Raw genomic sequence first — 24,435 nt, forward strand, 5'->3', positions numbered from 1 at the left:
CAACTGATTAAATTAACTTCGGGATTTTTGATATGGCTACCTGAGTAAGAATATAATAATCAAAGACAATAGAGAGAGAGAAAGAACTTTGGAATTTTCAATCGACATTGTTATGATTTTCGACTTAAGGTGACTTTTCTACTTAAATGTAAACATGTGCCAGAAGTTTTGAACGTTTAAAGGAACAAAATAATTTTTTTCATCTATTGAAAATTACTGCAGCAATGAAGAAATAAAAAACTACATTAGATATTTAATAAATTATTATAATTTATTTTTGAATATAGAAAACAATAGCTTATAATAAAATTTGAAATTAAAAAAGTAGAAAAAATTTTTGATTTGAACGTTCAGAACTTTATAGACACAAGTGTAAACATATAGCACTAAGTTAGAAGAACCGTTATTTTTAGTTTACTAAAACCCTCCAATGACAAATTATGAAAATCAAAGAAGAAAAAATTACAAGTACAAGTTTTTTTTATCGCAAATTAAGAAGATTCTAACACTCCTAGAATTTCGATAACAAAATTACGAAATTTCCGCAAACGATAAAATGAACACGTTTAAACAGGTCGAATCACGAATTATAATTCACATACCCTCACAGTAAACTATGCCCTATTAAATTATTTTAATCTTTAAGATTAAAAATTCTTATAAGACTATTTTAATACCAAAATATACTCTCTAAATCTGAATCAGTCATATTTTACTGATTAGCAGTAGAAATCTACTAATTGCCATAGCGAGAATTGAGCAACTGACAATTAGTAGAAATTTACTGATTCAATTATTAAAATATCAATTACTGATTGAATCAGTAATATAAATATATGGCGGCGACCACAAAATCTACTGATTTAATAGTTAATTTTGAAGGTTATGTTATATACAAATTACTGATTTACATAAGTTATTTTCTATTGCTTGCATATTCACTAATTATATTAGTAAATTTCAAAAAATAACTGAAACTTCAGTTAAGGGGACTTTATGGTTTAGAATTTCAAAAAATCGATTATTTTTTTTTGCTTAAAAATGTTCCATAGTATCATAGAATTACTATCCCAAAACGTTTTTTAAAAAATATGTACAAAAACAAAAGTTATAACAATATTTATGACAGTATGCATTTCAACAACAAACTACAGTTATCTTATTTACATATTTGGTGTTCATCTTTTATTGATATTAGCTTGAAACATGTTACTCGAGGGTTTTTGGGGTCGCTGATTACGAATTTGATGTCAGTTTTTGAAAATACAAAATGGCGGATCCAATATGGCGGACGAAAAAATAAAAATTCAACCGGATTTGCTTAAAACTTGTTACTCGGGGGTTTTTGGGGTCGCTGATTTTGAATTTGATGTCAGTTTTTGAAAATACAAAATGGCGGATCTAATATGGCGGACAAAGATTAAGAAATTAATTAAATTTAGTTGAAAATGGTTACTTGTGGGCTTTTGAGATTGCTAGTTATGAATATAGGCACAAAACATTAACGTTCTAGGAACGTTTTAAATACATATACAAAAACTGACATCAAATTCGTAATCAGCGACCCCAAAAACCCCCGAGTAGCAAGTTTTAAGCAAATCCGGTTGAATTTTTATTTTTTCGTCCGCCATATTGGATCCGCCATTTTGTATTTTCCAAAACGGACATCAAATTCGTAATCAGCGACCCCAAAAACAGCGGGATATGAAGTTCTGTTGTAATAAAAAGTTGTTTGATATTCATGACTCAATGAATTATGGTATGAAAACTTTGAACGCGTTTTTCTCGAAAACTCATTTTTCAAACTGGTACAGAGCTTTTCTCGAAATCTACCGAACCGATTTTGAAATCCCAAAAATTTTTCGATTCTTTATTTAAAAAACTGGTGCCTAAACCTCTAAAAACTCATATTTCTACCCCCTGTGTTTTTATATGGAGGTAAATTGACCCAAAAACACGGCGTTTTTTCGAGTTTTTGAGAAAAATGTACACTGTTAGAAAAATCTGTATTAGATTTAATATACATGCGTATGAAGCGAATATGCACTACAGGTATTGAAATCTAAGATACATGTATATTAAATTTAAAGTGACAACATGGCGTCTGTAGATGCCTATTTCATCAAACGGTCATTATTTCCTTGATATTGAAAATTTATTTGAAATTGAAACAATAGTGCGTAATTCTTTAACTATTGTGTTGTTTATGTCCAAATAATGTTTTATAAGGGGAAAATTTTTCAAAAAAAACATTCTAAATACAAGAATTTTAATACTTATATGTGACATTTAGGTTAAGTACTATAAATGTCAAATTATATGCATTTTTACAATGTAAATTGATTTAAACTTGTATTTACATGAAAGAAATTACTTTGCTTTATTAATAAAAACCTTATTTTGTACACAAGAACATGTATAAATTGAGTAAAATGGAATTTTTTTATTTGAATTTTTTTCAGTGACAAAATTTAATATACTTTGTATATGAATTACACTCTAATATACCAGTTTCTTAAATTTAAGTACTTTATGTATATTAAAACTACAAACATTTTTAACAGTGTACATAAAAAATAAAAAAAACCTTTAAAAACAATCGTTTTTGAGGTTTAGGCACAAGAATAAATCCTTATGAAGAGATTCCCGTTTGGAACTTGAATTTATGTATTACAGGTTGCCCGGAATCTAACGTACCAAAAAAAAGGTATCTTTTGGAAGACGCCACCTACAGCTATGAAATTGAACTAAATACACTCAAACATATTTTTTAAATTTTCTCTACGCAATGTGCTACAATGTCCAAAAATAGTTTTTACAATTTCTTTAATACTGTTCTTACAATAAAAGTTTGAAAACCTTCCTTTTTTGTCAATTCTAAACCAGAAAGTCCCCTTAAAATGAAAAGTACTGATTCAATTAGTAAAATTTCTACTGATTCAGATTTAGAGAGTATTTCAATTAATTTTGATATTAAAATAACCCATAATTTAATGTGCTCAAAAATTGATTTTAAAAATAATATCGCAAACGCGTAATTCTGATTTTTTAGAAAAATTGAAAAAAATTTAAACAAAATTATTTATTGCACTTTTGAAATTCTCTGTATGTTCATCAATGAAAAAACAGTTTCGAGAATTGTGTGTATATATATGCATATCACACAAATGGGGGATTTGGGAGAAGATATTCACCGCGTGGAGCATTGAAGATGCACCTTGTTGTAATATTTAAACGCAGGACCAGTGAGAGCGCCTCTGTATTCAACATCCTGTTACAAATACATAAGCCACTGGCACATAGGTACCTGCATATAAATGCGAAGGAAAGCTTGGTTCGCGGTCCATCTTCCTCCCTCACGCAATCTGTACATTATGTGCATATAATGTACCGGAAGGGTGGAAGGATCCTTCGCTTTCAACTATTTATTCTCCCCCGTTGATGTAACCGGAACACCGAGGACTTTATTTCCTCAATTCTCCAGAGGTCAGAGAGATATTCCCTTTCCACTATATATATATAACATATACACATTCCCTTCTCTCTATGAGACTAAATAATGAACGTTGCAGTTTAGATTACGCGCGGATATTAAAAATACAAATAGTCATTATAAATATATTTTACATTTTAAAATAAACTCGATACGTGAGTAAAAAAAAAGCCTCCTATCTTTTTCATCTAAAATACAAACATTTACTTTATAATCTTTTTATTTTTGTGAAAATGTTGTCAGATAAGGTTGAATTTATTTTCAAGACTATTATTATTATTATCATCATTATTATTATTATTACTACTACTATTATTATTATTATTATTTTGGAGATTATCAGAGAATCTGAGGTCGAATTACCTTTGAACCCTGCAGCATTATTATCTAAGATCAAAGGAAGGTTCCAATTGTTACTACAGAAATACGTTACTCACAAAGTTTACAGAGAGTTATCCGCGGGTGTATGTATCTTTTATAAAAGAAAGCAAAGAGAAAATTCCTTTTTGTGTTTTTAATTTTATCAATTTTGTAAATTATCGCAAAATGTTTCAAAAGTTTTCTAAACGTTCTCCTTATAATGTTTCATATTTACTATTTTGCAAAACGCAAAAATATTTTCCTTTTTATGTGATTTTCAAATTAAAATATTCTCCGCAGGTTTTTCGCAATTAACAAGAGCTAAAATTTTTTGGAGAACCTAAAAATAGTACAATAAGAAATCAACAATAATTAAAAATTTTTGAACTAAAAAAAGAATTTTTTAATCTCTCCAAAAGTAAGACATCCTGTTTACTACACGTATTCCAAGAATCCATAATTTTTTTTTCGCAAAAAATATATCCCTTGAGAAATAAATTATTCCGTTTTGAAAAATGAGATAAACAGACAAGTCAATTCTCTGCGGTAATCAGCAAGGAAATTGAACGAGAGTTTAAAAAAAGAAGAAAAAAAAACCTGCGGTGGTCCAAAGAAGAAGTAGTAATTTGTACTTGGAAGTATTTAAGGACGTGTGTATTTTGTAAGAGTAACGCGACACACGGATACAAGCGCACGCGTGAATATGGGTCGAGAGAGCGTTGTATGCCTCGTAATTTTTCGGTTTCATTTGGCCACTCTCCAAATAGCTGCATATTGTGTCAGCTGACTCCTTTTTCTCAGACACATGCGGGAAAATTACTTCTATATAGAATATATAATGGCCGCTAGGGAAACCCTCGTGTAGAGTTCACTATATATACATTTTTTTTGGCGCGAACCGGCGAAAAGTCGCGAGTACCACATACATATAATTGGTTCGTATCTCGAGTGTAAAAAGGAAAGTAAAAAAAAAGCAGAAAAAAATTTAAGCACTAAACGAAAGAGCCCGCGGTTGATTTGGCCGAAATGTTCTTTCTGATTTCGTGTGATAATAATAATAGTGAGAAAGAAAGTAGCTCAAATTACTTTTCTATTCACTGACTAATATTCTACTGCACAGATTTACTTTTTGTTTCTGTTCTATGTAATACAAAAATGTTTCCAAAAAATATTTCTATCAGTAAAAAACTGTTTTAAAACATTTTGAAAATGTTATCCAAATATTGCGGATTTGATAAAAAAAATTCCTATTTGTCAATTTTTCAGTATTAACTGTGAATTCTGTTCTTTAAAATATATTTGAAATTGGTTGATGCTATGAAGGGCTAATATAAAAAAATTAACGGATCGAAATCAAAATTTCGAAACGAAAACTAACACTCTGGACTTATTTGGAAGAAATTAGTTTAGTGTTAAAAATAATACTCGATTGGTGTTAAAATAACACTTGATGATGTTATTTTAATACTAAATGTTGTGTTGAAATTATTCTGCAACAAATACTGAATAAATACCACAAAAATATTTTTGCGTATAGTATTTTAGTACCTCATAAAATAGTATACGGAAAATAATAAATTGGCTACAAATGCTAACGGATGCTAAAAAAAATTTGCTACAGCACACAGAGAAAAATAAATTGTTGTACATACTAAACTTGGAACTAACGAATTTTGTTTTTGATAGCTACAACAAATCTGTATTCTTGCGCTAACAATATATTTGTTGAGGTTGTGGATTTATAAATGAATTAAACACGTTTGAAATAAGTTTAATACAAATTTAGTGACAAATATTTAATAACAGATCGGTAGACGTTTCTCGTTCAACAGATTCATAAGGACTAACCAAAAAAGCAGCTAATTGGACGACCGAAGTCCAAACGTCATAAACACCCCTACTTGAAAAACGCATTAGACACTTTAACTGAATATAAGAGTTAGATTATTACTTTAAGCTTTGTAGATTCAAGTGGAGTTTGTGTGGAGTTTATGAAGACAAGAATACTATTTCAACAATATTAATTACTACAACAAATTTTTAATTGCAACAAAATTTTATTGCTTCTTACAACAAATCTGTATTGTTATATAAATAAATTGTTGTACTTACTAAACTTGGAACTAACGAATTTTGTTTGATAGCTACAACAAATCTGTATTCTTGCGCCAACAATATATTAATTACTACAACAAATTTTTAATAGTTACAACAAAATTTTTTTGCTTCTTACAACAAATCTATATTGTTATACATTATATATTATTATTATAAAAATAATTTAAGTAATAGCTGCTTCTTACAATTTTACATTTTTACAGATGACTAAAATTATTATAATTAAAATAACAAAAACTCATTATGTATATTAACTAAAATGAAACAGACGTGACAATGTCTTTTTGTATCTTCATAAAAAGAGCTTTAATCTTCGTTTGAAAAAATTCTAAAAAGATTTATCTTTGCAGAAATGTATCTGATGAGGAGACAGAATTCTGTGTCGAAACGCTTCATGTCAATTGTTGCAATAAACTAAAAGCCATTTAGGCCAAAAATGAAAAAAATATCTTTTAATTTATATTGTTATACCAACGAATTGTCAGTATTACTACGGAATTTGCGACTAAAAATTACAGATTTGAATGCATACAGATTTGCTGTATAGCAACCAAACAAAATTTGTCTGTTCCCGATTTGGTAAGTATAACAATTAATTTTTCACCATGTACTTGAAATCTTTCCTAGAGCTTCAAAATAAAAATTGAATAACAAACACACCTCGACAGGAATATTCCTACCAAATTTTTACACTTCCTTTATAAAATATCCGTAACAATATTGCAGAACCTAATATCAAGACAAAATTAGTATCGTGGGCCAATTTTGGAAAACAATCTATATTCATAGGTATAGAAAACGGAATCGATTTGAAAATCTCAGTTTTGTGTGTGTATATACATATATTCTATATATAAAGTTAGTCGCCAGTTTATATACATATAGTGATCATACAGCTGGTGCACGCGAGTCACAGGCAAGCTTTTGCATTTATGGATACGTATACATTTGTGTACACGTGCTATAGTAGGAAATATCAGATATTACGTGGATACTGCACCGCATACGAGTCCCCGAAGGACAGGTGGTGAACTGGCACTACTAGATGGAGGAAAATGGGGTGAGATTTCTAAGTACGAAACAGAGTGGTGTGAGGTTAAACTGTACTGGGAACGAGGTTTGTGAGGGAAAGGGGATGAAGTTAAAGTTTTTGGGGATGAGAGGCAATACAGAAAGGAAGTGGGACGCGCAGGAAGGACGAAATCCTGCGGGCGTACTAGACTCGGGTGTGATTTCGAGAGCAAACAAGTACGAGTTTCCCGCCACTCTCCCCAAACGGAAGCTAGACCAGCGTCGTCTGCTCTCCTCGTATATTTGCTTGACTTGAATCCATGCACCCGGAAAAGTGGATTTCCTTGCGGGCCCGTACGCGCAGAAAAATCACTTCCTATGTTTTCAGAAAAAAAAAGAAAAATTTCTATTGATATTTCCTTTTTGGCTCCAAAAAATAATACTTCTATTCTCTAAAGAATAGAAAATTCATACATGACTCGTATATAATTTTATATACAAGTTACCATAAATTCTGCATAAAAATTTTGTGAAAACGAGATAAATTTTTTGCAAATTGGAAATTTGTTCCTTCTAGCTAGAATTTGATTTTAATTGGAAGTTTATATACACAGTAAGGTTGCACAGTTTAATCAGAGAAGGAGGTTTTAGAAACGAATTAAACGAAAGAGAGCAGTTTGAGATGGGTCAATTTTCTTTTACCTTGATGTATCTGCACGCTCAGCACTATAAACTTGAACTGTGTGCGGGCTTATCTTGGTGCTCAAGGTAGTCACTATTCGCTTTTATTCGTCATGATTTTATTGTTACGTCGCAAGATGCTATCCTAGGCCTTTTCATAGCGTAATATCATAACCAGAGAAAATTGTCTTGGATTAAAATAAGTTGCATCCCATAACAATTCTAATAACAAAAATTATTCTTTATCAATTTTTTTTTGATAAAAAATTACTTTTATCTACATATATATAAAGTAAATTTTTATTTCTCAATTTTAGCTTCTTTTTTACGTCCTTTCTATTCGAGGAATATAAAAAAGTCCAATAGAAAGGTAAATTTGACATAAAACAAAATTCAATATATATTCCAATATACAACTAAATATGTTAACAATATATATCAAATAACTAAAAAAGCAGTAAAAAGTTTATTATTTTCCTATTAAACATCGAACTGTTCAGAAACAAAGTTTTTTTTAGAGAAATATCAACTCGCCTTTTAACTTGTCTAACAAAGTTTCGAAAGTTGGTTGATTTAAAAAAAAAAAACTCAAAATAAGATAAAACGAATGTTCCCGCGTACCCGTAAAAGTAAGTAAAGTAATTCCAAAAGAGGAACCTCTTAGAAAATCCATTACGTGTTGGTCCAAACCTGAAAGCGAGGAATCGTTTTGCTTCGAGTCTCTCTCTCTCTCTCTAGTCACTTACAAATATTTGACTTGAACCACACACATACATTGCAAGAGAAGGCGAAAAAGTCGTAAGTTAAAGTACTCTCTGATATAGATGTTCATTCCAACGGGACATGGTTTGTGAGTGTTTCAAAATGTCGTGTTTTCGTCCCCGTTGTACATATAGCGAATTGGGAAGTATTCCGCGAACAAAACAGTTATATACCAAGTAGCAGTTGTAGATGAAACAAAGCTTTCATGTGCCAAGAGTAGAAGGGACACTTGAAGAGAAATCTTTAGAGGCACTTGTCAAGAGGGTCTTTGTTGGTAATTTGTTTACAACCCCAAAAAAAGGCCAGAAAATACAAAGGATTTTTGTCACATTTTTTTTTCCCTATGAAAAAATCGACTGTAGCATATTTTTTCCATTAAACAGAATTAATTAAATGTAAATTATGAAAATAAATTGAAGATTTATATATGAGTCGACAAAAACAGTTGGTATGAAAAATAAATTAAGTTACGATGAAAAGCATTGACCTAAATATTTTTTTTTCAAGAGAGACAAATACAAATTTAATTTACCGTTAATTACTTTATAAAACTAAAATTGGATACGAGAAAAGTATACACAAAAAAAGTGAATAATTTATTTTTTAAAAAATTAACTAAAAAATAAAACCTGTTTTTTGTACAAAAATGGAAGTACCAAAAAAGGGGGAAAAACAGCTTTACGAAGAATCGTGAGGAAAAGGTCAATCGTGGACATAAATAAGGCTTTAGAGAGAGAGAAAGAGAGAGAGAAAGAGGGGGATAGAAGAAAAACACGATCAAGAAGAATCACGTGCCAGTAGAAAAGCTAGCGCGCACTTTTTTGTTTATTGTTTACGAGGCTTTTGTCTCGCATGAAAAGTAACGACCATTCGTGTACTCGTCACATGAAAGCTTCATTCGTAGGTGAGAAAGCTTGAATAGTTGCTCTTGTTCTCAGAGGCCACGGGTTTTCCGTGAAAATCCTCTTTCTCGCACCATTTCTATGATATCTTTCTTCTCTCACTGCGTGTTTCTCTCTATTCCTCTCTATTTTTTTTTCCTTTACTTTTTTGTCATCCCTCTTTCGTTATATTTTTTTTTTGTCTTCATCTCACTTTCCATCTCTCGAATTGCAGAGAATAAAGGCAACACTAATAAACTTAACTTGGTCCGCGCAAAACCCCAAGGGGACGCTTTTTAAGTGCCAAAGCTCTGCCGCAAAGTTACGCGCAAGCTTCACCTTCTATTTTCGTTTCCGGTGGAGCAAACTTTAATCAGATTAAACCAGTCAATCTTTCTCTATATTCCTCGAAATTTATTAATTCCATTAAATTATTTAATTATCCGTGGTTTCAAATATTTTCATCTAATAAAAATACAGTGACGCTTCACAAGAAAAGGGACCTTAAGGGCAAAAAAATTTTAGGTTATGTTTGTAATTTTTTGATTAAAAATATCACGAATCTCTATGGGTACATTCGGAAAAAAATTTATGACTTAGCGATACTAGCGCTCTGGCGGCAAAATTGTTGCAACTCAGGTGAGAAATAAATTATTACAAATGGCGGTAGATCTGCGCATGCGTTTTATGTTTAGTAGACAAAAAAGATTACGTAAAAAATACACAAAAAGAATTAATTAATACAAACCACTAATATTTATGTCTATTCCAAATTATTCAATAGAAGATTTTAATTTTACATATAATTAAAAATTTAATCAATCTAAAACTATCACTAAACATAACCTAAATTTTTTTTTTGCTTTTAATGTAGCTTTTCTCGTGGAACGTCATATAAATTTTATAATTCATAAAAACCAAGGAGAGGGAAAAATTACGAGAAATTCATTGAAGAAGTTGACTAAGTAATTATTCTCTTTTAGATAATATACACTTTGAGATTGCGTTGAATCAAATCAACCCATAGATATATAGAAAACCATTTCTGGTTTTAACAATGGCAGTTCACTGCGCTATACAGACATGAAGCTTGTTTTATTTCCCGCGAGATATGCCGCGCTCATGTTCACGTTATGTTTTACGATGTGCAGTCGTCCGAGAAAATTTAATGATGTTCCTTTCATTTTGACATTTTCTATATATATATATACATTCAAAAAAAAAAAAAAAATGTTTTTTTGACTTTCATCAAAAAGAAAAATTATTCCATCAAGATAAGAGAATAAAAAATAACATTTTTCACTCATATATCAATATTAGAGCATTTTCATCAATATCCTCGTGTGGTTATTTTATATATATAACAAAAATAAAAGAGTGTTTTCAGCTGCACACTTCAAGAGGTTGAGATAAATTATTAACGAGGTTGATGCTACGTATAGGACGTTTTGAAATCGATCAAGAAAGAGCCATTAATCCTTGCGTACGATCGTGCCATCGGCTAGAACTTGACATCCCAGAGAAATGATCCATCTATCTTTCCAATGAAATATTCGGAAGGACGTAGTTGTTTTCATGAAAACTACTATATAGCATAGTTGCCTGTTGTATGAATCGAGATTAACGTTCGATAAGCTCAAGATTATGTATGTTCTACTGTAGGAGTTTACGATGCGCTAGAGTCACTAATATATCATGAGCTCTCACATACACACAAACAACTTGTCTGTTGATGCGGGGGATGAGCAAGTGGCATCAGAGATTATATCCCCATAACCATTTCCCATCACAAATTACCGCACATAAGTAATATTTTAATATTACATTTCTTCATTTCCTGCTTATCACGTTTATTTCAATTTCCCCCCTTATATATTCCATATTTTTTCTCCTCTTGTATTTTTTATTTTCAATTATATCTATAATAACATATTATACAGAAAGAAAGAAATTTATTTAATATATTATTAATAATAATTATAAGAAAAAATGATCTAAAGTAAAAATGGAAAATTAATCTTTTCTCTACAAATGTACTCTAATTTAGATTTTAGAAAATTCAAAAGAATTAAATTTTTTTAAATAGAAATTCAAAGTTTAAAATTAAAATCAAAATCTTTATATCTAATGAAATAAAGTTCTTTGATAAAGGTATATATGATAAGTAGAGGAAACTTCAAGTCATGTAATATCCTAATATTGAAAGGTATGAGGACAGTAAGTTAGTGCACTTCAAAGTTGAATTGATAAAGCCTCTGAAAGTGTTCTTTGGCCCGTATCAGTGGCATAGGGGCCACTATAAAGACAGCACTAAAAAGGATCGAGGATGCAGAAGATAGATGGCTAGACAAAGGCAAAAAAAAAAAAAAAGAAAGTCAGAAAACGAAGAAAAAAAATCGATAAGAAATAAAAGTAGAAAAAAAAGATAGAAAAGAAATAGTAGAAGAAGAAGAGGAAGAAGAAGAAGCTGAAACGGAAGTGGAACTATGAGAAATTCTGATATTTTATACTTTCCGGGCACGCTTCTGGTCCAATATGTCTGCCCGGAGCAACAACCAAGTGCATCACGTTTCCGCGATTTTATATGTTTTTTACATTCGATCTGTCCTCTACACGCCCCCTGCACATATTAAATGTTTATAGCCCACTCAAATGCATCCACGTAATTGAAATGTCGACGACTGTTAATTTTCTCATATATATAAATCAAGAGACAACTCGAGAGGGTTTCTTTTCAAAAAAACAGAAGAATGTTTTTCAAAACAGAACAACAAAAACTAGAAGTTTATATCTTAAAATTATTTTATGTTTATAATTTAAATAAACATAAAATATTCTAAGGATAATATAAAAAATTGTTAATAATAATTTACAAAGTAATAAATGTAAATTTATTATTATTACAAATATAATACTGAGGAGATTAATGCCAATTTAAATTCCTGTCTATAAATTGATGTGTAATCATATGTCAGTTTTGAATAAAATCATCAATTTAAATAGACGTTATTTGTTATTACGTTATTTCTGTCATTTGATGACTATGCCAATTATTAAAATGTGCCTCAAGTAACGCCTATGTCTGTAACACAGTCTTGTCATTAAATCCCGTTAAATTTCCTAACTGACTGACTGAATTATTTACTATTATTAAATTCGAATTTTTTTCCTATCGTCATGGATATTTAATTTTTTGCAATAGTATTATTGTTATTTTACCAATTATTCACTTTTAAAATAATAATAATAATAATAGTTACAATTTCGCGAAATCCGTGATCTAGTTCCACGAATCAGTGATCAAATAACGCGAAAACCGTGATCTAATTTCGCAAAATCCGTGATCTGGTTTCAGCAATCTGTGATCTAATTGTGCGAAATCCGTGATCTAGTTTAGCGGAAACCGTGATCCAATTGCGTGAAATACATGATCTAGTTTAGCGAAACTCATTATCTAAATTCACGGAATCCGTGATTTAATTTCGCGACCTATTTTAGTGGAATCCGTGATCTAGTTTCACGAATAAGCGATCTAATTGCGCCAAATCCGTGATCTAGTTTTGCGGAATCCGCGACGTATTTTTAAGAATCCGTGATCTAATTTCCCGCAATTCGCGACCTAATTTCGCGAAAACCGTGATCTAATTGCGCGAAATCGGTGATCTAGTTTGACGAATCTGTGATCTAATTGCGCGAAATCCGTGATTTAATTTCCCGTAATTCACGACCTAGTTTCGCGGAAACCGTGATCCAATTGCGCGAAATCCATGATCTAGTTTAACGAAATCCGCGACGTAGTTTCGTGAATCCGTGATCTAATTTTCCGCAATCCGCGACCTAGTTTCGTGGAAACTGTGATCCAATTGCGTGAAATACATGATCTAGTTTAGCGAAACTCATTATCTAAATTCACGGAATCCGTGATTTAATTTCGCGACCTATTTTAGTGGAATCCGTGATCTAGTTTCACGAATATGCGATCTAATTGCGCCAAATCCGTGATCTAGTTTTGCGGAATCCGCGACGTATTTTTAAGAATCCGTGATCTAATTTCCCGCAATTCGCGACCTAGTTTCGCGGAAACCGTGATCTAATTGCGCGAAATCGGTGATCTAGTTTCACGTATCTGTGATCTAATTACGCGAAATCCGTGATCTAATTTCCCGCAATTCACAACCTAGTTTCGCGGAAACCGTGATCCAATTGCGCGAAATCCATGATCTAGTTTAGCGAAATCCGCGACGTAGTTTCGCGAATCCGTGATCTAATTTTCCGCAATCCTCGATCTAGTTTCGTGGAAACAGTGATCCAATTGCGTGAAATCCATGATCTAGTTTAGCAAAACTCATTAAGGTAAATTCACAGAATCCGTGATTTAATTTCGCGACCTATTTTAGTGGAATCCGTGATCTAGGTTCACGAATCTGTAATCTAATTGCGTGGAATCCATGACCTAGTTTTGCGTATCCGTGATCTACTTTCACGAATCAGTGATCTAATGGCGCGAAATCCGTGGTCCACTTTCGCGAATCCGTGATATAATTTCCCGCAATTCACGACCTACTTTCGCGGAAACCGTGATCCAATTGCGCGAAATCCGTGATCTAGTTTAGCGAAATCCGCGACGTAGTTTCGCGAATCCGTAATCTAATTTTCCGCAATTCGGGACCTAGTTTCGCGGAAACCGTGATCCAATTGCGCGAAATTTGTGATCTAGTTTAGCGGAACTCATGATCTAAATTCACCAAATCCGTGATTTAATTTCACGACCTAGTTTAATAAAATCCATGATCAGATTTCGCAGAATTCGTGATCTAATTTCGCGAAACCCAAAATAAAAGGAGAATTTGGTAAAAAAAAAAATGGAGAATATTGAACCAATGTATACAAACAAAAATCAATTTTTAAAATTCCAAAAGAGAATTTGAGGCGAAAAATTGCTTCAAGAAATAAAAATATTTAAAATGAGGAGAAATCGAAAATTTCAGAAAATAGTATATATGGTGTATCTGAAGGGCAAATTTTGTAATAGCCGTGTAAAAACTTTTTAGTTTATAAAAAAAATCCGCATATTTATAATTAAGTTTACAGAGTTTTAGCTTGTATATACATATATATAAAACTTTTCTGTTGTTGAAGTAGAAACTTTCCAAACTAACAAGACATCACTACAGTTAACGACCTTAAAACACTGACAAAATTCCAAATCGAGTCCTTACTTTACAGTTAAATTAGTAACAAGTATAAATAATTTATTTACTTTATTTATGTAATACTCCTTAATTATTATAATTGTAAGAACAAATAAAAGTTTTCTTAATAAATTTTTTCAAAACTGTCTTATATAATAGATTCTCAAGATTCGCGTTCTTTCATTTTTGTATTCACAAGTATTCTTTATTTTTCATTTATTTTGCTATCAATATTTTCCTTCTATTAGTATCGTGAACTGTAGATCCTCTTTATCTCTGGTTTGAGTCCCCTTGGGGAAAGTTTTCCACCGAGCAGAAACTAAATGGAACTACATCGAAAATGCAGGCGGATGCAGGAATATAAAGCATTGTCTCGAAATAGAAAAGCAACAAAAAACAACAATGTATATATGCATGTGAATGCAATTTTGATTCTGCTTAATAGTCCAAAATTTTGATTCACCTCATTGTAAACGATTGAAAAAAAATGCACTACTTTTTTTCCTACGTCATTTTAATATCTGAATTAAAAAAGGAAGACAAAATTTTGATTGAACAAGATAAAGAGAAACAAATTTCTAGAAAGTGAAAACAATTTTTCTTTTTTCCCCTAAATCTTGAGAAGTCAATTAGGAAATAGAATGAAGATGCCTTTTATATAAATGTTCCTCGATATAACATTGAAATCTCCATTTTCTTCTTAAACACAATACCCGTTTTTCTCAGATGGAGGATTTAACTTAACTTCCCTATGTTTTGCTGCTATCGCTTTAGCTCACTCGGTTACACAAGCATGTCGTTGAGATACTTAGTTTCACGGTGAGAAAAAGATCATATGCCAGGATAAAAAAAAATAAGGGTAAACCTTCAAGGGGTCGAATAAGATGAAACAAATATTAGAATTGAGTGAAGCAATAAATTCTATTTCACGGAATTCGATGAATAACAAAAGAATCATCAACTTTATACCTATATACAATGTTTTAATAAAAAAAGAAAATGAGAATCTACTATTATTCAAATGGCAAAAAATATTTAAACCAAATAATTTTATACAGAATTCTCACGTGAAAAGAATGCTACTGAGTAATTAATAAATAATAAAGTAAATGCTACAGTAAATAATTTATTTCTCTTACTTTTGATCGACTTTAAAATCCTGATACCTATGAATATTAATTAATATTCCCATTAACTTTTAATACGGATTAAATTACCATACTACATGACAATATAATTATGTTTAATTTTCGATAAATATCCTATATATCTCTCCAAATGCTTTAATTGACCAACTAAATTTACAATTAAATTATTATTTAATTATTAATTTCTCTTTAACAATTTTTCGTTTATTAAAGGTTTATTAAAGGTTAATTTTAAGAAACATTTTTATTATTTCTTTATCGAAACAGATACAATTTGATTAATTAATTCTTCATAAGATAAATTAAATTATTCAGATAGTGACGAAGAATTATTTATATAGAAACCTTTTTACTTTACGAGTATATATGTATTATGAAAAGTATATTTTTTCATTTCCGCGAAATAGAACTGGAAGAGAGAGAGAGAGAAGGGGGGACAAGGGTGGATACAAATGAGGCAGTGGGGATGAGAGTGTTATCGTACATCCTGCGGGAGCTATTCATCGTGCCTCTTTGCCTCTTACTCTGATAAGAGAAAAGCTCGGGAAGTGGCCGGAGGCAAATCTTTCCTAGGCACACCAGAAATAATTGAGATTTCTTCCTCTATAGTCAAATTTGTACCAGTTTTTAAAAATAGTTCAATACTCATTTCAACATGAATCTATGATTAAACTGTTTCCTCAAAATTCTTTCAAAAGCGAAATAAAAACCACACCAAAAAAAAAAGAGTGAAATCATACATTAATTCAAATTTCTAAATAATTGAAAAATTATGAGAAGTTTTTCGAGATAATTTTCTTTGAAGAAATTACTTCAAGCTTCGAGAGTTAGAAATCTTGGGATGAGATAATTGTACTGGAAGTTAATATTGTAAATTTTGTCAAGCCTTAACTTGAAAATTACTTTAGTTTGTTCGGCATTAGTTGCTTTAGTGTTTAGTTGGAAAATAAATTTTCTACTAAAATAATGACGTCGTAAATGTGTTTTACTTTCATTAAAACTACAATTAATTTTCAGATTATTTTTTATATAAACCGAATTTAAAATGAAAATTTAAAAAAATAATTTTGTTTTATTATAAAAGGGATTAATTTTATTTTTTTCTACTATTTTCCCCACTATATATTTTCAAAGTCTATTTTACATAAGGAAACTCGGGACGATTCCCAGGTGTGCAGCAAGAACCATTCGGTAAATGGCTATAGCAATATAGGGAACTTTACAGAGCATTTCGGTAATTAAAACATGCCATGCAATTTGCATATGAATAAGAGGTATCGCATGGATATAAATATCGATTCGATTCATATATACGTTTATAACTTATATACAAACTTTCAAACACGGAGAGCAAATATTCAAGAAACTTTTAGAGAAACAAAAAAAAATAAAAAGTTTAAAGAAATCAAAGGCAATTTTATAAAACTCACGTAAGTAAAATAGACATATCGGTATAAAAGTTTTATCTAAATCAAATATAAATTTTATCTTTCTCTCACAAAATACTGAGTTTTATTTATTATGATGATAAGGGGGGATCCTTTTCCCTTAGGCGAACTTTGCTTATCCGGAAAACAAAAGTTCCCTTTTGAGTGTCGAGTATTTATATTTATAATAAAATAGAAATCCCTTGATTTAAAATTTTTTTCTCATGTGTTATTTAAACATATAGTTTTTTAAGCAATTACTTTAAATTTAAATCAAATTTAATTCCAAAATATTATTCGATAGAGTAAATTATTATAAATCAATGATTTTCAAATTCAAAGATTATTAATATTTTCTTTTTTTTTGACTCACCCTTCTTCTCGCCGAATATGTCCGCTTGAGCGTATGTCACATTCAGGACCGTGAAGATCAACAGCAACAATGCACTGAAACTAATAATTTTTTTATTAGTATTATTGAAACTAATTCGCTAATTGGTTACAATTACAATTTTAATTCGAATCAATTCTTGTTTTTTCATTATTTGTATAGAACTAGAAGAATTTTCTCAAGATTAACTTGAAAGGGATATATTACAACATTAGAGGAGCTGGAAAGTAAAACTCGCTCTCCGCTCGGATGGACTCCGTAGAGCCAGTCAAACATTTGAAAAAGTGATGAAAACTGAAATTCAAAATTTTGAATTTTGAAAAGTACTACATTATAGGAAATTAAAAGGCGCATCTTTTTTTCCTTTGAAATTTTTTTATAAAACGAATATTTTAGTTTCTAGAGACCAAAAACTGAGAAATTTAAATTGTTAAATTTAATTAAGTTTTAAAACATAAATCATCGTATCTCCGACAATTATTAATGAATTTGATTCAAATTTGAGATGTACACGTAATAGGGTCTACTAAAGGCGACAAAATAATGAAAAATTAAAAAATCATTAATTGTTTAAATTTTTTTTAATAAAAATTGTGACCAGTTGATAATAACGTTTTCTTACTTTCATCGACAAAAAGTCTGCGGGGAACTTTGTAGTTTAGAAAACTTCCAGTGAGACATTTGTTTATCACTATATAAGGAAGTTTTCTGTAAAATATTAAACCAATTCATTGAAAACTTTAAAAATTATTCAAGTTTTAAGAAAGCGCGGTCGACGCGCAAGTAAGTCCTAACGCTATTCGTACAGACAGCTGTTCCGTGCATGAAATATAATTAGATTTTCACATTAAAGTATAAATTTCTTTATTATTATTATTATTATTATTGCCTATTCAGAATTAAAGTTTGTTGACAATTAATACTACAATGTTCAATTCTGTAATTACCATGTTATTTTATTGAACAAATATAATTTACAAATTTTTTGTCATTTTGGATAAATGGAAAATTAACGTTCTGTAAAATAAATTTTTTTTAATTCAATTTTAATTATATAAAATAAAATTTTGGTCTTAGGATTGTTCAGTTTTATAAACTTTAGAAAGTTAATAAGATATTTGTAATTAGCATCATTTTTAAAATACATATAATTTTCCATTTATTCAAAATGACAAAAAATTTGTAAATTATATTTGTTCAATAAAATAACATGGTAATTACAGAATTGAACATTGTAGTATTAATTGTCAACAAACTTTAATTCTGAATAGGCAATAATAATAATAATAATAATAATAATAATAAAGAAATTTATACTTTAATGTGAAAATCTAATTATATTTCATGCACGGAACAGCTGTCTGTACGAATAGCGTTAGGACTTACTTGCGCGTCAACCGCGCTTTCTTAAAACTTGAATAATTTTTAAAGTTTTCAATGAATTGGTTTAATATTTTACAGAAAACTTCCTTATATAGTGATAAACAAATGTCTCACTGGAAGTTTTCTAAACTACAAAGTTCCCCGCAGACTTTTTGTCGATGAAAGTAAGAAAACGTTATTATCAACTGGTCACAATTTTTATTAAAAAAAATTTAAACAATTAATGATTTTTTAATTTTTCATTATTTTGTCGCCTTTAGTAGACCCTATTACGTGTACATCTCAAATTTGAATCAAATTCATTAATAATTGTCGGAGATACGATGATTTATGTTTTAAAACTTAATTAAATTTAACAATTTAAATTTCTCAGTTTTTGGTCTCTAGAAACTAAAATATTCGTTTTATAAAAAAATTTCAAAGGAAAAAAGATGCGCCTTTTAATTTCCTATAATGTAGTACTTTTCAAAATTCAAAATTTTGAATTTCAATTTTTATCACTTTTTCAAATGTTTGACTGGCTCTACGGAGTCCATCCGAGCGGAGAGCGAGTTTTACTTTCCAGCTCCTCATTAAATAAAAATTTAACACGAAAAGAAACATATATATATGAGAAGATGGAAAACAGTGTTGGAAAGAAAAACAAAAGATAGATGATCGAGAAATTTTAGTAAATGAGATAAAAAGTTCTATCAATTTTCTAAATGGCTTTTCAAGAGAGAGAAAAAGAAAAAGGAAAGAACGACAAAATGCGCAATTAAAGATAATGCAGATATGTTGGAAAACACGTGTACCTCGAGCCTTATTATACGAGTTATAAAACACACGATATATTGCACCACGAGCCATAATAATAAACACAAAAGACTTTAGGTTAGTGAGGAAACAACATGTGTCTTCTAAAGTCGGAAGAGGAATGCACTTCCCAAGAGTTCAAGGTGACAGTATAATTGCACAAGTGATTTACATATCAGAAAATTGCCAATTTTAAAGTCAAAATTAAATTGTTAACAAAATATTTTTAAATAAGAATATATGTATATAAAAATCATTACAAAAAATAGAAAAATTATTACAAAAAAATAATAATAAAATTAAAATCATTAAAAAAAATTAAATTAAAATAATAATAGAAAATCTTGAAAAATTACTGAAACAGAAATTAACTTCAAATATATGAATATATATGAGTTTGAAAATGAACGTAAATATTATATAATAAACATTGTAATAAACAATAATTTACAAAAATGGTTTTCGCGTTAAAATTAAGTGTTGCAAATTGCTCTGGAAAAAAAGTACCACATGGCTTTTATTTACTACTTAAATAAGCTTAACGCACACACATCCCTCTAATTGTATATCCTTCATGCTACACTTTTCTTTTTTTTTTTTATTTGACACGGACGCTACATGCTTAAGACCTTAAGCAGATTCATAATAATGCGATTATATAAAAGTGAAATGGTCAATTTATCAGTCTCAACATTTAACAGAATAAATGCATTATGAGCGCAAACATATATTTTTAGTACGGAAAGGTAAAGAATATAAAAGTATTAAATTAATATTAATATTAATTAATTAAATTAATATTATAAAATTATAAAATTAATTAATAAATTACATAATTATTATAATTAATTAATAATTAATTAATATAATACATTAAAATAAAGTTTTTATTTAATTTTTTTTTCCAAAAATAATTTCTGTATATAGTTTGACAATTTGGTCAATAGTTCATTAATCTTAATCAGAATTGCTGTACATGAATATGTAGTGAAATAATGAACGGCCGAGATATATGCATTATTCAATAACGAATCAAGAATCTAAAATATCAACATCTTATTCTTCTATCTTCAATAAAAATAAAAAGCAATTTGAATTAAAAAAAAGAGAAATTAAGAAGGAAAAATTTCCACTTTGTTAATTTTATACCTCCTAAAGAATGTCTTATATATGTAGAATCATTTCATAATAATAATAGAATCAATTCACTTTTATTGTAATGTAAAAATAGTTCATTAGTTTAGGCTAAAGACAGTAAAAAGATTTGGTTACGTTTTTTTAAGTTATATTGTTGATATAATTGCATTTTACGAGCATTTCGCAAGCAATCGTCAACTTCATATAGTTATAAAAAAATAACATGTAAATTACAATTTACTGCCAATGAACCGTCGTCATATTTCATATAAAAAGCGATTTTACTATCGTTAATTGAAGTGATAATTAAAAAAGAACAACGAGTGAGAAATAAACATAAAACGTAAATTGTAATGAAGCAAAATAATTTTTTAACATGTGAAAAATAATTTTAGAAAAAAATATTTAAATTCCCATATGTTTATTTATTTAATTGTTTCTACATTGAAAAAAATAATTATCTGATTCAAATAAAAATATTTGAAGTAATGTAACCGATTATTATTTGAATCAAATAAAAAAATTTTTTTTTCAGTGTAACTATTGAATAATTCAATTCGAAAATAGAAAATACGTGAAGGTGTGATTAATAAATCAAAAACGGATAATATATGCGCATTTATGTACGCGCCTGTACTTGCATTCGTTCAAGTGTTGCATTGCGCGACACGGGTCCTTGACCGCTGAGAATGTGAGCAGCATCCAAACAGAAATTTCATGGTCCAAAAAGATAAGAAACATATACTTATATATTGGATTATAACATACGTCCAAACTGGGCGGTAGTTATTTGATAAATCCAAACACGCAAACCACACAGCAAATTGTCGGCAAAATATTTATCTACATAAAACAAAAGCGTTCATGCCCCACAAAAAATACACATAAAAAATTATATACCAACAAGACAAGAATAAAAATTTCTCTAATTGGCAATAAAAAATATCGATCGTGAAATTCGATTAAATCTTCACTCGACACATAGGTGGAAAAAATTTCTATATTAGATTCTCACTCTCCTTTCAGTAATTTTTATTATGCCTTATAATAAAATATATTTTTAAATTTAAAATTATAAATAATAGAATTATATAAAAAAAAATTGTTATATCTTTGAAAATTATAAAGTACATATATGGAAATTGAATTTGTTATATATATTTTTTTAATAGGCCTGTAAAAAAGAAATACATTCTAAGTTGATACATGCGCCAAAGAAGTCTACCCCTGAATTAATGACATCAATCATTCTTCGAGACTTTATAGTAGACGACCCTAAACATAAGATCTCCATTTATACTGACAGCGATGAAAGAGAATTACGACACTCCTTTAACCCGATGGGATGCGATGGTCGGGAGACTATAAAGAGAATTAAGAAACGAGTTGGCTGAACATTCACATGTAAAAAGAACAAGCCCACTTGTCGCAGAAATCACATTTGCATTTTTTATTCATATCCTTTTTTAGATAATTTCTCGAAAAATTGTCAATTTAAATTTTAATTACAATTCTCATTTAATAAAATATATTTATATATTTTTTTTCTAAAACAGAAATTTTTTTACAAAACTTATTTTTTATGAATCGAATTTGTTGTATTTTTTGCAATTATTTAATTTATGTGTTAATTTGTGAACAATAAAATGTCATTGGGGAAAATGAACTTGTCAGAGGGGAATGAATGATTGTTCTAAATACGACATATCAATAGAGTTCCGAAACAGTAAAAGATTAATGAAACTTTGGTGAAGTGTTGGGGATAACAATTCTAAGAGCTCTATATACTCAATAACTCCAACAGTTAGAAAAGGCAATTATATCGCGGCCACTAACCGCGCTATCTATAAACTGACTTTTACAACCACGTGCCTTGTGGTATATACATATATATATAAACGAAAATACAAGCTCTAAAAGATGAATTTAACATTCCGAGAAAGTTTGTGAAAATTACAAACATTTGGCAAAAATATAAATTCAATATACACGAACTGCAATTTTTACCTAAACTAATAAAAATCTATTTTGTTAATTAACAAAAACAGTTTTAATTCTAATGAAAAAAATTGAGAAACTCTAAAGAATCGATTTTTACAAACTAATTTATATGGGGCATTCTACGGGAGATTTTCATTCAAAATTTTTTTTTCCCCGAAACATTTTTCTCGAAATCTATATGAAAAATAAGGATATAGGTATTTTTTTATTTTTTTATTTAATAAAAATGAAGGAAGTTATGATTTTTTGAAATTTAACGTCAACGATGGAAGTGTGTTTTTGGGACATTTTTTAATCTATTGTACTAATAAATTAAAAATTATGCTATATATGAAATTTGTTCATTTTTTCTTAAATTTTTCAAATATCTGCTCAAAAATAACGTACCTATAAGAAAAGCAACAAAAAAGTTGAAATTAAACTTAAAAAGGGGTCAGTCCACTGACTTTCGTCTAATAGTGGTTGCGACCAAATTTTAAAAAAATCTAGTTTTAATATATGTGAAACTCGATGATTCCCTGAGTTCATTAACCATAATATTATGGTAAAAATTTTATTCCCTTTAAAAATATTAAATATCAAAAGTAGGAGGTTCACAATGTGATTTTGTAACCTTAAATTTTTCAATTTTTTTAAAAACGCTATTATTAAAAAACTATTAAAAATTAGATATTGGAACACGGAAAAAAATTTTCTGTAGAATTTACAGAAACTCCTGCGCCATCTACTGATATTTCTCCAAATAGAGAAATATGTTGAATCATTGGCATTAAAATCTGTTAATTCTACAAGTTTGAGCTACAGTTCTTAAAAACTGTTGAGTGACCAAATTATGTATACTATATGGGGATAATATATATTTGGTAGAGTATTTCTTATAGGTTATATTCTCCTCCGAATCCATGAATTCGCGGAACATTATTGTATAAATTAGTATAACTTCTATGTAAATAAATTCATCCTTCAATAATTTTCTAACAAAAAAAATGAGGAGCAAGTTTTCAAAACTTATGATAAATCCACTTTTTTTTATGTCGAGAAATTGAAACAAACGACTTTTTTTCTCACATAATCACTACAGTTAATTTTAAAATAAAAACTTTGTAATAATTTATTATTCTATAATAATGTTTATATACTTAAGACGTTTCCTTTTTAATTAAACTTTCTTGACGACACTATGATAATAATAAAAACACTAAATTCGCCTTAACCTCTCGCACTCAATCATACTCAGCCTTAGTCGAATCACTGCATTGTTTTCGCGCATGCGTTAAATCCTTACAGAAAATATTTGTAGAATTAACAGATTTAGGAACATGTAAAATCTCTAAATCGATGTTAAACAATTACCAGAAAATTTTTTTCCGTGAACTCACCAAAAACATAAATCACCTTATTCTGCACAGAGGAACGAAAGAATTATTGCAAAAATTTATTATTTTTGGATGATATACGATTTTAAAAAAAATTTTATTTAAATATTCTCAAGATTTTTATTTACTTATAACTTTTTTGTCGGTGCTCCGAAAAAATTGAGGTTTTGCACAAAGATTTTTGGAAAAAGGTTATATTTGTAAAATAACTGCTTAAATTCTGTGAGCCGTACTAAGAAAATTAAAAATAGTAATTTAAAAACTAAAAGTACCACTTTC

The 24,435-nt window shown here is 29.2% G+C and overlaps 1 protein-coding gene across 5 annotated transcripts in view; it reads right to left on the minus strand.

Moving 5' to 3' along the window:
* LOC127284704 (collagen alpha-2(I) chain) overlaps nt 1-24,435 on the minus strand; it is a 240,998-nt gene that overhangs the window by 207,614 nt on the left and 8,949 nt on the right. For all 5 annotated transcript variants that reach the window (XM_051310315.1, XM_051310312.1, XM_051310314.1 and 2 more), the window contains exon 2: nt 17,447-17,526. In XM_051310315.1, the coding sequence (XP_051166272.1) occupies nt 17,447-17,526 (80 nt within the window). The remainder of the gene's footprint in view (nt 1-17,446; nt 17,527-24,435) is intronic.

This window comes from Leptopilina boulardi, unplaced genomic scaffold, assembly GCF_019393585.1.
Source record: "Leptopilina boulardi isolate dan_hultmark-lab unplaced genomic scaffold, ZJU_Lbou_2.1 LbouV2_325, whole genome shotgun sequence".
NCBI lineage: Eukaryota > Metazoa > Arthropoda > Insecta > Hymenoptera > Figitidae > Leptopilina > Leptopilina boulardi.